The sequence below is a fragment of the Acipenser ruthenus genome, chromosome 43, assembly GCF_902713425.1.
Source record: "Acipenser ruthenus chromosome 43, fAciRut3.2 maternal haplotype, whole genome shotgun sequence".
NCBI classification, from domain to species: Eukaryota; Metazoa; Chordata; class Actinopteri; order Acipenseriformes; family Acipenseridae; genus Acipenser; species Acipenser ruthenus.
In genome coordinates this window covers 7,136,922-7,153,590 of record NC_081231.1, presented here as the reverse complement: position 1 = coordinate 7,153,590, position 16,669 = coordinate 7,136,922, and the positions used below count along the sequence as shown (strand labels likewise).

The 16,669-nt window shown below is 43.7% G+C and overlaps 2 protein-coding genes across 4 annotated transcripts in view; one reads left to right on the top strand and one right to left on the bottom strand.

Moving 5' to 3' along the window:
* The window catches only part of LOC117424012 (butyrophilin subfamily 1 member A1-like), a 403,039-nt gene that overhangs the window by 6,393 nt on the left and 379,977 nt on the right, over window positions 1-16,669 (bottom strand). The window contains exons 8-10 of one of the 2 annotated variants that reach the window (XM_059011833.1): window positions 13,526-13,552; window positions 13,357-13,383; window positions 12,004-12,585 (exon numbers count right to left, since the gene is read on the bottom strand). The exons of the other annotated variant lie outside the window; for it this stretch is intronic. Of the exons in view, the coding sequence (XP_058867816.1) occupies window positions 12,004-12,585; window positions 13,357-13,383; window positions 13,526-13,552 (636 nt within the window). The remainder of the gene's footprint in view (window positions 1-12,003; window positions 12,586-13,356; window positions 13,384-13,525; window positions 13,553-16,669) is intronic. 2 annotated transcript variants of the gene reach the window in all.
* Window positions 1-16,669, top strand: part of LOC131709363 (zinc finger protein ZFP2-like) — a 319,568-nt gene that overhangs the window by 114,132 nt on the left and 188,767 nt on the right. The gene's annotated exons all lie outside the window — the stretch shown is intronic.

Here is a 16,669-nt window from a genome sequence, read left to right as displayed (position 1 = left end):
GGAAACGCGAGCTGCGCACAACAGAGAGGGAAACGAGAGCCGCACAACAGAGAGGGAAACGAGAGCCGCACAACAGAGAGGGAAACGAGAGCCACGCACAACAGAGAGGGAAACGAGAGCCGCGCAACAGAGAGAGAAACGAGAGCTGCGCAACAGAGAGGGAAACGCGAGCCGCGCACAACAGAGAGGGAAACGAGAGCTGCGCAACAGAGAGGGAAACGCCCACAACAGAGAGGGAAACGAGAGCCGCGCACAACAGAGAGGGAAACGAGAGCCGCGCAACAGAGAGAGAAACGAGAGCTGCGCAACAGAGAGGGAAACGCGAGCCGCGCACAACAGAGAGGGAAACGAGAGCTGCGCAACAGAGAGGGAAACGCCCACAACAGAGAGGGAAACGAGAGCCGCGCACAACAGAGAGGGAAACGAGAGCCGCGCACAACAGAGAGGGAAATGAGAGCCGCGCACAACAGAGAGGGAAACGAGAGCCGCGCACAAAAGAGGGAAACGAGAGCCGCGCAACAGAGGGAAACGAGAGCCGCGCAACAGAGAGGGAAACGAGAGCCGTGAACAACAGAGGGAAACGCGAGCCGAACAACAGAGAGGGAAACGAGAGCCGCGCACAAAAGAGGGAAACGAGAGCCGCGCAACAGAGGGAAACTAGAGCCGCGCAACAGAGAGGGAAACGAGAGCCGTGAACAACAGAGGGAAACGCGAGCCGAACAACAGAGAGGGAAACGAGAGCCGCGAACAACAGAGAGGGAAACGAGAGCCGCGAACAACAGAGAGGGAAATTCGAGCCGCGCAACAGAGAGGGAAACTCGAGCCGCGCAACAGAGGGAAACTCGAGCCGCGCAACAGAGAGGGAAACTCGAGCCGCACACAACAGAGAGGGAAACGAGAGCCGCGCAACAGAGAGGGAAACGCCCACAACAGAGAGGGAAACGAGAGCCGCGCAACAGAGAAGGAAACGAGAGCCGCGAACAACAGAGAGGGAAACGAGAGCCGCGCACAACAGAGAGGGTAACGAGAGCCGCGAACAACAGAGAGGGAAATGCGAGCCGCGCACAACAGAGAGGGAAACGAGAGCCGCGCACAACAGAGAGGGAAACGAGAGCCGTGAACAACAGAGGGAAACGCGAGCCGCACAACAGAGAGGGAAACGCGAGCCGCGAACAACAGAGAGGGAAACGAGAGCCGCGAACAACAGAGAGGGAAACTCGAGCCGCGCAACAGAGAGGGAAACTCGAGCCGCGCAACAGAGAGGGAAACTCGAGCCGCGCAACAGAGGGAAACTCGAGCCGCGCAACAGAGAGGGAAACTCGAGCCGCACACAACAGAGAGGGAAACTCGAGCCGCGCAACAGAGAGGGAAACGCCCACAACAGAGAGGGAAACGAGAGCCGCGCAACAGAGAAGGAAACGAGAGCCGCGAACAACAGAGAGGGAAACGAGAGCCGCGCACAACAGAGAGGGAAACGAGAGCCGCGAACAACAGAGAGGGAAACGCGAGCCGCGCAACAGAGAGGGAAACGCGAGCTGCGCACAACAGAGGGGGAAACGAGAGCCGCACAACAGAGAGGGAAACGAGAGCCGCACAACAGAGAGGGAAACGAGAGCCACGCACAACAGAGAGGGAAACGAGAGCCGCGCAACAGAGAGAGAAACGAGAGCTGCACAACAGAGAGGGAAACGCGAGCCGCGCACAACAGAGAGGGAAACGAGAGCCGCGCACAACAGAGAGGGAAATGAGAGCTGCGCAACAGAGAGGGAAACGCCCACAACAGAGAGGGAAACGCGAGCCGCACACAACTTACTTTTTTCTGTACAACGAAATACAACTTGCAACCCCTCCCCCCCCCTCCCCCGAAAAAAATAAAATAAATAAACCTGTGGAGCGAAGCTGCGACACTTAACCAAAAATAAAACTTAAATCCAGAAAATAAATCCATCTGCAGCGAAATCTGAAAAACTGTGAACGAGCCAGTAATCAATAAAATAGCAGCATATCCAAACATTTTAATAAATCAGTTACCGGTATGTAACGAGATGTATGAGTTTTATTAATAACTTGATTTAGTTAATATTGAAACACACATCAGAGTACTCAGTGTTTTAAATGTCAATAGCTAATTAGTCACAAAAACTTATTAATCAGAGGCATCAAATGAATTTTTAAATGAATGTCATCAAGTACAGGAGTTAGTATGAAAACGTTTCTATAAAAGAACAAACCCATTCCAGCTCCTCAAACTCCTGCAGCTGCCTGTTGTGTTCTTTATACTTTGCAAAACGTATTATTTGGAAGCGGACTCAACATACTGTAATTTTATTAATACTGAGCACACTGTTTACATCTTAACCAGTGGAAGAGGAAGAGGAAGATGAGCCCCCCTCCCCAAACGTTAATTTAACCCTTATTTATAAACACCAAACACACCAAATCAAGTGTTCAATATTGAACTATATTTAATTTTCAGAAAGTCAACACGTATGAAACAGTGCGTCATAAGAACATTTTCTACTGACCTACTTTATTTGATTCTGCTTACATCTGAACATCCAACACGACACTATTTTTAAAGATAAACGAACAGGTTTAAATCACCAATCCTACCAGGACTCCCCAATTCTGTGATCACAGAAATTATTACACAATTCATAATTCTGCACAGACATTGGCAGAAATTGTCTTGCATAGGAAACCGTTTATTATTATTATTGTATCAGAAATGCATGTTGATTTGCTGTAGCTTATTTTGGTGTCCGCAGCAGCGCCCGACAGCTTCGGTCTAAACTACAGGATGAATCGCGCACACAGAATATAACTGCGCATGTCTGTGCTGAATAGCACCCCAAAACCTTCCATGAAGACGAGCCTCGTAAAGCAGGCCTATTAAAAACAAAATCTAAACGAAACATTAAAGAGATTTTTCTGTACAGCTTGTTTTTATACATGCAATGTTAATAGATGGGATTTTTTAAAATGACCGAATTGAATGTGATTTTCAGATACTTTGCACATTTCCAATATACAGAGCTTATTTCTTTATTTATTTATTTTCTGTTAAGGGCTGGTTTATAAAGTAACCACAAAATAATATGCGCGATTACCGATCACTTTATTCATTAGAAAAAATGATAATGCTTTATATTACGTGGCATAAATGAATATTAAACTGATATTAAATGAATGTTAAATTGCATATTAAATGTACGTTCAATTATTCCTTGTTACTTTCCTTTGACATTCAAGTCAGATTAACTGTATTTTCAATAAGGGGAAATTATTACATATTTTCAATGGTAACAAAACGTGATATAAATGGACGTGACGTGCCATTACATTTTCAATCGATATTTGGTTAACATTTAGAAAGAAACCAGCATGTGCACATTTATTAAACATTAATTTAACATTCATTTAATATCTATTGCATATCTATTAATATTAATTTATGTCACGCAATATAAAGCGTTGCTGATAAATACATGGAACCCAATTCATGAAGCAGCAGCAGACCTTGCAGTTCACACACTGTAAGGTTTGATTTGTCTCTGTTTGAAATGATCCCTGTCAGCGTTAAACAATTTAAAGGAGAAATCCTTTCCAGAAGACAAGTCTCTGAATTCAACACATCGGCGCCGGTCGCTGCAGGTCTGTGACCAAGAACTGCGTCCATTAAGACATCAGATTCACTTTTTCTGCGGTCTGACGCTTTTATTGTTATGATCTTTTATTTATTTTAATCCTGTTTTATTATTTTTATTTTTTTCCACGCAGGAGTTCACACTCCAGAGTTGTCATTTCCACAGAGCAGACACACCCCCCCCCCCCCCCACACACATCACCAGTAATATCAACGCTGAGATCGTCCGGGGCTGTGCTCTGATGCCCAGCGTCCACCTGGCACACCCCCCACACTGAGCCCCTGGCAGCTGTACGACAGAGTGCACCTCAACCAGGAAGGCGTCCGGGTCTTTGATGAATCCCTCAAGGATACAGCCATGGGCCGCAGCCCAGCCAGCCCCCCCAGCGCAGCATACAACCAGTGAGGAGACCCCCTGGAGCCACAGGACACACACCAGTGAGGAGACCCCCTGGAGCCACAGGACACACACCAGTGAGGAGACCCCCTGGAGCCACAGGACACACACCAGTGAGGAGACCCCCTGGAGCCACAGGACACACACCAGTGAGGAGACCCCCTGGAGCCACAGGACACACACCAGTGAGGAGACCCCCAGGAGCCACAGGACACATACCTGCGAGGGGCCAACCCACCCCTCACCCACACAGCACAGCACGACCCAACACTGCCTGAGCCATTACAACCCAGAGCTGGGTGAGATAAAACAGCTCCTCAACACCCTCTGCTCAAGACTGCTGGACTGAGGGACCCGCAGCACTCGGGTAGGACACAGGAAACCCTAGTTTACCTGGGAAAATACCAGAAACAAATGGGATATGAATATGAAGAAAAACAATGTGTGAGTGTGTGTGTGTGTGTGTGTGTGTGTGTGTGTGTGTATCAGACACAGTATCACTGCACAGACACATCTACATATTTACTTAATGTTGTAATTTGCATTTTATTTTATTATAAATAATAGAAATTTAAAAGAAAAAAAAATAGAAAAGATGAGATAAATGTAAATAATATTGATATTATTATCCTATTAGAGACGTGGTGCCGTGCAGATGTGCCACTCACTGTCCCTCAGGCTACAGGGAGATCATAGTGCCCTCCCTGAAACACAGCAGGGAGGGGGGGGGGGGGAATACTAGTGTGGCACAGAGGGGAGCTCGCCCAATCCATTGGCTCAATTAAACAAGGACAGACACACACACGGCTCAAAATAAACAAAAACGCAGTCCAGGTGAAACTGACGTTTACCTGTGTGCAGCCTACACCCCCCCCCCTCTGAATCCACAAACTACTATTATTATTATTATTATTATTACTCCTCACACAGACTGCTATTACAGCAGTCACTTTGAACAATACGATCCCAGTGTTCACACAGAGAAGATTTATGGTAGTGAAACCACGGGCATAGCAGTGATATAGAATTGATCAAGTTCAAAACTGAAAGTTATGAAACACGCCCATCTGTTTGCTTTGGAGCGCCCCACACTGCACTAAAAAAAAACCCTAAAAAACTTAATACTATTTTTCAATACAATTAGATAAAACAATACTTAATCCAATGATGACGAACGCAAACCAAATGGAAAAGGTAGAAGCCTGTAGGTTTACGGTTTTGTGTTGTTCACCTTGCCCGCGGTGTGAATAAGATCATTTAAATTAACTGAATTACATTTTTTTAAAACGGTAAAAACAGAAATCAGAAAAAATGGGAATCAGAACAAAATAACACTAGTTCCATAAGGCCCTAGTGTTAGTACTGTACATTATTTCAGTAAAGCACTGCAACACATTGGAAAAGAAAAACATGTAGCTACTGTTTATTTATTTATAAAAAGAACGGCGAATAAAACGTCTGTTACAAAGTGCGTACACCTTTTTATCTGTCAATATTTTATTGTGTGTTCAACAGGACATCTGCAGTTACAGAACAGCTTTTAATTATTCAAGCGAGATGAACCGAGAAGCCGTGAAAGAGAGGGACGCTGGGAAATGAAGTCTTTATTTTTTCATGTGAATGCTCATGCGCCGTTGTGAAGGGGAGGGACGCTGGGAAATGAAGTCTTTATTTTTTCATGTGAATGCTCATGCGCCGTTGTGAAGGAGAGGGACGCTGGGAAATGAAGTCTTTATTTTTTCACGTGAATGCTCATGCGCCGTTGTGAAGGAGAGGGACGCTGGGAAATGAAGTCTTTATTTTTTCATGTGAATGCTCATGCGCCGCTGTGAAGGGGAGGGATGCTGGGAAATGAAGTCTATTTTTTCATGTGAATGCGCATGCGCCGCTGTGAAGGGGAGGGACGCTGGGAAATGAAGTCTTTATTTTTTCATGTGAATGCTCATGCGCCGCTGTGAAGGGGAGGGACGCTGGGAAATGAAGTCTTTATTTTTTCATGTGAATGCTCATGCGCCGTTGTGAAGGGGAGGGACGCTTGGAACGAATATTGTATCAGACAATGGCTTTGATTTTTAATGAAAAAAATACATCAAGTTTTTTGGTTCTGGACATGTTTTGTTTCCTGCCAACAACATACAAGTGAATTAAACAAAAAATGTGGTCTTGTCACTGTGTTTTAAGTTTAATTTAAATAGAGTTGTTGTTTTTTTATTTTTTTTTCGATGTTGGATACACACGCTTTTTATGGAGCTTCTGGTGAAATGGTACGTTGTAAAAACTATGAATGTTTTTTTCATGCTATTAAAATAGATTACATTTTAGTGCTAACGTACAGGCCTCCTTTATGCTTTTATGTTTACCATTGGTACGCACTTTGAATAACAAACCAAGGTTAAAATATGACTTAAAATATTGGAAGAAAAATATAAAAATAAGAAATGAGTGAAACATTAAATTTATGGCCGGTTAAACGATTAACAATGGGTTTAAAACGTGTAGTCAATTAAACGTAGATTTACAGCCCAACAAACTACAATGAGGAATATTTTCATACCCTCCACACAGAGATCAGCCATTTCCAGACCCAGGGAAATGTGCTGCTCTGTGGGGATTTCAACACCAGAACAGGAACAGAGCCTGACTGTAGAAGCACACAAGGTAACAGCCATGTATTTGGACAAACCCCTCTGTACCTCACACCCACCTCAATCCACAGAAACAACCCTGATTGTACTGTGAACACAAATGGGAGGCAGTTAGTGTATCTCTGCCAAGCCTGGGGTCTGTACATCATTAATGGCAGGATCAGAGGGGACTCTTTAGATAGATTCACATACTGCTCAGCTCTTGGGACTAGCGTAGTTGATTACGCCATCACTGACCTGGACCCCTCCTTTATTAATGCATTCACTGTCAGGCCACAAACACCTCTGTCAGACCACAGTCAAATTACTGTGTTCCTACAAAGAACGGGACAGCCCAGTAACACACTAATACAGCCATGCAAGCTGTACCATCTGAACCATACTTATAAATGGGCTCCAAAGTGGAGAGAGAGGAGAGGGAGGGAGGGAGCAGAGAGAGAGAGAGGAGAGGATAGGAGAGAGGGGAGAGGAAGGCGAGGGAGGGAGAGGAGAGGGGAGAGAGGGAGGGAGAGGAGGGAGGGAGGAAGAGAAGAGAGAAGGGAAAGGATGGCAGAGGGAGGAGAAAGAAGGGAGGAGAGGAGAGATGTGTGGAGGAGAGAGGCAAGAGGGAGGTAGAGGCTAGAGAGGGGAGAGGATAGAGAGGGGAGAGGGGAGAGGAGAGTAGGAAGAGGAGAGAGGGAGGGGAGAGGGGAGGGTATGAGGGAGGGAGAGGAGGGGCATTTGCACATAATTAGGGCTTCGGATTTCTGTTTTTTCATCCTGAGTTTTCTCATCTCCTTAAAAATTTAAGCAATTCATGCTTCTCAATCACAACTGTACAACTGATTAAATTCACTTTTTTTTTCGAAATGGGCTTTTAAATCATAAGTCTTACTTTTTCATTGCAAAGCAGAAGCGACTCATCTTTATTAATGGCAATACAGTCACGCACAGCGATTGTAATAGAGTGTGTCCAGCATAAAATACTGTATTGTTCATTCTAGCTTTAATAAAGAGGAGTCTCTTATTAACATGTCGCGATCTCGTTTGCATGTCCTGCTTGTAATGAAAATGAAGGCTTGGCTGATTGAAAAGCCCATTTAGTTGCTTCACAGAATGAATCAAGTTTACTATGAACACGTTTCTCAGTTGTGATTGAGAGACACAAACTGCTTCACAGGGATCAGATGAATTCTTAAAGCAGAGTAGAAAAGTCGGGTAAAACATTGACAATCAGAAGCCCAGCCTCGAGTATACACTGGGATATGCATCCCCACTGAGAAGAGGAGAGGAGAGGAGAGAAGGATAGAGGGAGGGGTACACTCATGAGAGGAGAGGTGCAGACAGGCTCCAGATTGTGACACTCTTAATAATGTGTAGAAAGAATGTCTGTACCAAGTTTCATCACAATCAGATCAGCAGTTCTCTAGATGCACGTCAAAGTGTAACATATGGACCCCTGCAGTGTGTACATGTGATATTCACTTCACAGTAAGTTCACAATCTGGGGTATTATAAATAAACACACTTTCTCCTCTCCTTTTCAATATATTTATTAAAACGCGAGACAGAATACATGTTCTAATATAACTATCAGTCAAACACATCGGATTGACAGTGTTTTCACATTAGCTCTAAACAAGTTCCTGTGATGTTTTGTTTCTGCGTGCCGCTGCAAGTGTCTCCGTCCTTTAAAAATGAAACGCCCGTCTCAGTGACGTCACATGAATAAACAACCAATCACACAGTGAAGTTCAACCCCTCTCCTATCCAACGACATGCGTTAACAAGCTGTACTGCAAAGTATGGTGTCCCAGCAAGTCAAAGAAACGAAGTGTGTTTTAATCGTGTTTACCCGATCACGGGCCCAGAATGACACTTCAGTATGATCGTGTTACACCATCACATCCTTAAAGGGTTAATGGCAGTGTCAGAGACAACAACTAGAGTTTCTGAATGTTTAACTAGGAGTCCGGACTGCTGGTTATTACAATTTAACAAATCCTCTCACATTCTCTGTTTATTTCAATATCCTACCACCACATTCCAGCCCTGGGGATTCAAAAGCAAGAAACAAAACACTTCTTTACTGTATCAGTGCTGTTAAAAACGTTAGCTTGACAGCACAACAGTATCTATAGAAGGATATAACTGAGGGAACAAAATGTTATTTTAAGTAAAATGCTGAAGTAAATGTATTTTTTAAACTCATGTTTAAATGTAACGGCTCTCAAGCATCGACTCCTCCTCTCATCCGTGCTCAGTCTGGGAAGTGAAGCGTCAGTGAGCTTTCACAATGCCACTCCCCGGAACTACACCCCTCTTCTCTGAGTGGACAGCTAAACCGAGATCCCTGCTATCATTGGATGCTTCAAGTGTCCATTAAAGAAATGATTGATGTTATGAACTGGAGTGATTCCACCTATCACTCTCCATTTTGTTTTATTAAATCTTGAAGCAGCCAATGATAGCGCTGGCAGGGCGGGACTTTTTTAGTGAATTGGAACCCTCCAGCCTAAAGTGAAATATGGGGACTGGGATTTAGTTATGATCAATAAGCTCAGTTACCCGGAGATCATTGAAAGATCTCAGAGACCATAAGACTCAATAGAAAACCAACAGAAAGGCAGGTATGAGTCAGCCAGATAATACGCACCCTCGCTGCCTGGATGAAAAATGCTTTCCTGTTAGAAATGCACTGATGGTATGGAAGTCCGTATTTGTTTTTATGGGTGCATGTGCGTAGCTGTGTACCAGTTATGTGAACCCCTGCTTATCAGCATCCATGACATTTTTATGAACCATTTCAGAATGTTCAATTTAAAACTAAATAGCTGCACAACTAAAATCTCATTGTTGTTATTTTCCAGACTCTTCATAGTGTGTAGAACGACTTACGATCCTAATGAATATCACTACACTGTATCAGCATCATGCACATCCCTATTTAAAACAGAACATGTGTGAAGAGTCAGGCAGGTACACATGGAGGTGTGACACAATCCTCACACTGTGTGAAGAGTCAGGCAGGTACACATGGAGGTGTGACACAATCCTCACACTGTGTGAAGAGTCAGGCAGGTACACATGGAGGTGTGACACAATCCTCACACTGTGTGAAGAGTCAGGCAGGTACACATGGAGGTGTGACACAATCCTCACACTGTGTGAAGAGTCAGGCAGGTACACATGGAGGTGTGACACAATCCTCACACTGTGTGAAGAGTCAGGCAGGTACACATGGAGGTGTGACACAATCCTCACACTCTGAAGAGTCAGGCAGGTACACATGGAGGTGTGACACAATCCTCACACTCTGTGAAGAGTCAGGCAGGTACACAGCTGGAAGTGTGACACAATCCTCACACTGTGTGAAGAGTCAGGCAGGTACACATGGAGGTGTGACACAATCCTCACACTCTGAAGAGTCAGGCAGGTACACATGGAGGTGTGACACAATCCTCACACTCTGTGAAGAGTCAGGCAGGTACACAGCTGGAAGTGTGACACAATCCTCACACTGTGTGAAGTGTCAGGCAGGTACACATGGAGGTGTGACACAATCCTCACACTGTGTGAAGAGTCAGGCAGGTACACATGGAGGTGTGACATAATCCTCACACTGTGTGAAGAGTCAGGCAGGTACACATGGAGGTGTGACACAATCCTCACGCTGTGTGAAGAGTCAGGCAGGTACACATGGAGGTGTGACACAATCCTCACACTGTGTGAAGAGTCAGGCAGGTACACATGGAGGTGTGACACAATCCTCACACTGTGTGAAGAGTCAGGCAGGTACACATGGAGGTGTGACACAATCCTCACACTGTGTGAAGAGTCAGGCAGGTACACATGGAGGTGTGACACAATCCTCACACTGTGTGAAGAGTCAGGCAGGTACACATGGAGGTGTGACATAATCCTCACACTGTGTGAAGAGTCAGGCAGGTACACATGGAGGTGTGACACAATCCTCACGCTGTGTGAAGAGTCAGGCAGGTACACATGGAGGTGTGACACAATCCTCACACTGTGTGAAGAGTCAGGCAGGTACACATGGAGGTGTGACACAATCCTCACACTGTGTGAAGAGTCAGGCAGGTACACATGGAGGTGGGACACAATCCTCACACTGTGTGAAGAGTCAGGCAGGTACACATGGAGGTGGGACACAATCCTCACACTGTGTGAAGAGTCAGGCAGGTACACAGCTGGAAGTGTGATGCAATCCTCATGCTGTGTTTTGCCATCACCTTCATTTCTCAGTTAATTTATGTGAATAAAAATATAAAAACAATTGATATCATGTTGTAAAGATATCTCTGCAATGCGTTTCGCACAGGAGATAGCAATGGTAAGAGTGTGTTTGTTATAAACACTAAAGCGTGTTCTGTAATAATTTAAACTTATACACTTCTGTTATTGTAACAACTGCAGACTTTTTATTATGACATGAACTTATCAATTCTATAAAATAATAAAACCTGCAAGACCCATGTTGTTATTATTATTAACCCTTTGCGGTCCATTGTCGGACCAGGTCTGACATTGCAATTATTCCTATCAGGTCCATTGTCGGACCCTGTCCGACATCATCAAAAAAACGCAAAAAACGGGTTTCTAGTCGTTTTTTCCTCTGGAAAAAGCCGAGAAAACCATTCAATGGCCGAGTGGGAGCGACAGGAGCCGAGACAAGCCGAAAAAAAAGAAAAGAAAAAAAGGCGCATCTCATGATTAGTCATACATGCCCCTTGCATTACATAGGGGCGGTCATAAGGAAACACGCTGCCTGTTACTGAATCAGCGCACAGAGACTATCACAGACATTTGCAGAGCTTTTTTCAGATGTTATAGTAATAAAATAATGACTTGGATTATTGAGGAGTTTGGTGATAAAACGAGTGATCAGGAAATGATTGATCGGTATGTACGACTATTATTATTATTATTATTATTATTATTATTATTATTATTATTTATTTCTTAGCATATGTGAAAGCGATAGCGAACGAAAGGGTGGGGCGGGGCTGGAGATGCCTAGTGAGTGCTTTGTTGATATGCAGTGCCTTTTAAACCTGTTTGACTGTGAAAAAAAATACTTTTAAACAGTGCGTCTAAAATTAACTTTGTGTGTGAAAATAAATTGGACCAGACGCGCCTGACGCGCACTTAATAAATGGACTGCAAAGGGTTAAAAGCAATGGTTAGCTGTGTGTTTATTGAAAACACTAAAGGGTGTTCTGTAACACTGCAAACCAGATAGGAGTTATAGAAATGATTAATAAATCAACAAGCATATCACCCTCTAGCAAACAAGTAGTAAAGTGAACCAGTACCTGATGCAGAAAGAATCCATTTCCAGACTAGAAGAAAGAGCGAGCTGTCATTCATCTTCCCCGGGGACACCAGTGCAAGGTCTGTTTTCTCGTCCCAAGTCCAGAAGAATGGATAGAGTTTCTCATTGGGTTTGAACTTCATGTCAGTGAAAGTGTAGATGTGAGATCTGGTCTCCACATTGTAAAAGGAGAGCCACCCTTCCTCATAATCCAGATACACCCCCAGCTTCTGGGGCTTCAGGCTCAGGGGGAGGGGGGTCTGGGGGTCAGTGAGAGCAATGAACTCTTTATCTTCATCTCCATCCCACCCCACAGTCCAGTAACCCTGCTGGGAGGTCATGCTGAACTCGTTCCTTGGGGCAGACTCTCTGCTGACTCCTAATCTCCAGAATGTATTCTCTCCCACCCCCAGCTCCCAATAGTGTCTCCCTGAGGTGAAGCCCTCCTTGCCCAGCACACAGCGCCTGTAATCAAATCTCTGAGAACTGTTATAATCCTGCGTTTTCCTTCTCACTTGTTTCCCATCCACAGGCAGGGTGAGCCGGGGGTGTGCTGTATCGAGGTCCAGAGTCAAACTGTCAACTGTGAAGAAGAGAGGAGACAATAATAATAATAATAATAATAATAATAATAATAATAATAATAATAATCCATCCATTATCTATAACCGCTTAATCCTATAGAGGGTTGCGGTGAGCCAGAGCCTAACCCGACAGACACAGGGGTGCAAGGCCTACACCCTGGATGGGACGCCAGTCCATCACAGAGCAACTAAGGGGCAATTTAGAGAGGCCAATCCACTTAGCCAGCATGTCTTTGGACTGTGGGAGGAAACTAGAGTACCCAGAGAAAACCCACGTGAACTCAGGGAGAACATGCAAACTCCACACAGACAGACCACTGAGGCCAGACTCGAACCCAGGACCCTGGAGCTATGAGGCAGCAGCGCTAACCACTGTGCCAATAATAATAATAATAAATAATAATAATAATAATAAAAGTGAGTGTTTATAGTGTGTTCTCTCTATCAATTATATAGCCAGAGATAAAAAAAAGCAAAGTGGCAGCAAAGGGATGCTTGTTACTGGACTCCAGTAACAGCTGTTTACCAAAAATGAAGACAGTTTACTCAAAAAGTGTTGTGTCTCTATACAGTAGAAATCTCATGACTCAGTGTGGCATTCATATGAGGTCAATGCCATGGTCACCAGCACCTTTAGCATGCAGGGTTTACATGAACCTGCTAACATGAAGTCACTTTTTATTATAGATGTAAACACAGTGAGTGAGACGGGGCTCCTCGCTGTTATTTTACCCTCCACTGTGAAAGGAATCCATTGAAGAGACACAAACCTGCTGAGCTGAGGATCCACTTCCATTCTAGAACACAGAAATACAGAGAGCATTATTTTACAATCACTCCTCCTGTACTCTCTACAGTTCAGAAGATGTGTAGCACACACTAACCGGCAGGGCTGTGCTGGGGTGAGTCAGGCTGTGGATTTCCACACACTCTACATACCTGATTTAGGGATCCGTCTCATAGACTCTGTGAAAAGAAGACAGCTGGATTACATTCTGCACACTGAGGTGTAAAATCTATTGCAGACTATCGTGGAGAGTTGCATGTAAATACAGTAGGGTTGCCAGGGGTGATAGGAAACAGAGAAATGAACTCCTCTGTCAGCTTGGCTTGTTCTGACAGCCCCCCACCTCCCCGATAGCCAGCACACATCTCTCCAGAGAAATGAACTCCTCTGGCTCCCCTTAGCCCAGGTATAGTGCTTAACATCAGGATTCATTTCTCTCCACACGTCCTCCATATCATGCGCTGTTAAAACACTAACCAGCTCCTGAACTGACCTGGGGTGAGGCTCTGGGCTATTTCTGCCTATCTTGTCGTCAACTGTACAATTAAAATTACCAGCTAATAAAACCACTTCTTCAGTCTGACTCTGGGCTATAACTCCATTGAGAGTCTGAAAAAACAGCACCCTCTCTCCCATCGTTTGGTGCATAAATATTAACAAATATTAACTTTCTACCCTCTACAGTTTGCATTGTAGGGTTGAAAAAAGAGATGCACTGGAAAGTACAAACAATAGTAAAAACATACAAAAGAAAAGATGCTTGTGTAGACTTATACATCATTCCTGTTTAGAGAGGCACGAACTTTGCTTATTAAATTTTTTAATTGATCTTTTTCTCTTTGCTCCATGCCCAATACAGCTGCATTGCGTCTAACTTGCTGTGCAGAATTTAAGAACAATTTTAAATCAGGGCAGTGCTCAATAACTTGAATCCTTCTTTTCCCTTTAACAGAGCTTTAAAATGCCCGAATGCTTGCTGACTGGCCGACAGATCAGAGCCAAATGAGGAGTCAGTATCACTGCCCCTGTCTTTGCTAAAATTGCCAACACTGACCTCTGTGCTGTGTGTTTGAGCGCAGTCCATTCTCACAGACAGCTCACTCTCTGATTCATCACCCCGAATGACCCCAGCCTCAGAAACAATCTGTTCTCTCCCCTCACTACCCTGTCCCTCACCTGACAACCCCACTTCAGGTATCTCTCCAGCCCCGGTCACAATCACAGCTTCTCCCGTCCTCCTGTCTATTTAGGACGGTTCCTGCAACTCACTTTCACCTTCTACCACACCCAGAGTTGGCGACTCGAGTCGGTGACTTGGACTCGAGTCGCAGTGGAGTTGCCACGTTTTTTCGAATAGCGACTTAACTTGGATTTGAATGATTGGACTTGACTTGGGACTTGATGTTTGGGACTTGTGACTTGCTTGCGACTTGAGCTTCATGACTTGATGACAATGTTATGCATCATGCATGTACTGCATACGTAAATAATCATCGTGCTGCGAGACTTGAATCGAACCCGAAACATCTGCCCTCCTGTTAGAAATACAACTCCCACAATGCATTTAGTAACCTGTCCTTACCCGTTCTTCCGTACACGCCTGCGCGGCTGCTACTGCTCTGCTATCATCACACCACCAAACGTATGTGCGTGTAATGTTTCAAATCCTTTCACGATGGCAACGTTGTGTCCTTTTGATTTACTTACTATAATGAACCCAAATTTTAATGTTAAAAATGTCCAAAATTATGCTGCAATGCCATTGTCTTTTACATTGGGCTGCATTCTAACCATGAGCCTCTACCATAGGTGGAATATTATTGTGTTTATTTAGCAGACACCTTTATCCAAAGCGACTTTCAGAGACTAGGGTGTGTGAACTATGCATCAGCTGCAGAGTCACTTACAACTACATCTCACCCGAAAGACGGAGCACAAGGAGGTGAAGTGACTTGCTCAGGGTCACACAATGAGTCAGTGGCTGCGGTGGGATTTGAACCGGGGACCTCCTGGTTACAAGCCCTGTTCTTTAACCACTGGACCACACAGTTAGGACCCCCAAGCAGGCCGCTTATTTATGTGTATAAAAGAACATGACATTCACGGCACAAACTTTAAATCGATACAACTCTTTCTAGAAGTAGTCTACACCTGTCCTGGCATTACAAAAAATTTAGATAATTACTAAATTCAATTAAAATAATAAAATTGACCATAATGAAGACAATATTCGGGGGGGGGGGGGGGTTATACAATAGTATACCATAAATAAAATCACTTTAAAAAATAGGCGAAAATATTTTATTTTTTATTTTATTTTATTTATTTATTTAATGTTAATAAAAGTGTCAGTAAAACCCCCTGTATCTGATCCAATCTGTTTCATTTTTTCCAGGTTCTTTCAGTGTTATTGTATTGTGCTTTGGCTATTCCAGTCTTGATTACAACATTTATAGAAATGCTCAAACTTGATATTTTGGGAAAAGCGTTTTTTTAACACATGTATTTTAATCTGTACCACGCATAGTATGTGTCTGATGCTAGTTATTCTTATAGCATTTTAAAGGTCATGTGGCATTTTACGGAAACGTATTGGCGCCACAAAAAAATAATGTATTGTGATATTACGAGATAACGTTGCATGATTTTACAATCATTTTTTCTATTTCACAATTATTGTGTTATTTCCCAATAGTTATTGCATAATTGCGAGATAATATTGCATTATTTCGCAATATGTAGTCTATTGTTTTTGTTTTGTATCATTGCATATTTTACAATTGTAAGGTTTATAAGTGAAGGCATCGTGTACAGTACACTTTAACTACACAACTCGCTGCTTTTCCTCTCTTTTCTTCCCCAGTCTGATGTAGTCTCTCACTCGATCATCCAGGCAATACTAAACACATAGGCACAACTGTCCTAAGGTTTAAACATCAATCCCTATAAAGAGTGCGTAATTATTATAGGATTTTTTTTCTTTCAAATATCAGGATGTTTTGTTTTGCACAACTGTACTGAATACAGCCCTCACTGACTGGCCCGACTTCTGAGGCTTTTATTTCTGTGAGAAACGCCATACCCTAGAAATTTATTTCACTAATGAAATGAAATACCCATTAAGCACATCTTTATTCAGTGCTGTTGTAAGTAACGCATATTTCTGGAATAAGCCGTTCTTCATCTATTTTTGTACAAGACAGGTATAGAGGTCCATAGACCATACTAATAGAGGCTAGATCTACACATGTTAAGAGTTCAGGTTTGTGTCAAGATGGTCAAAACTCAGTCAGAGC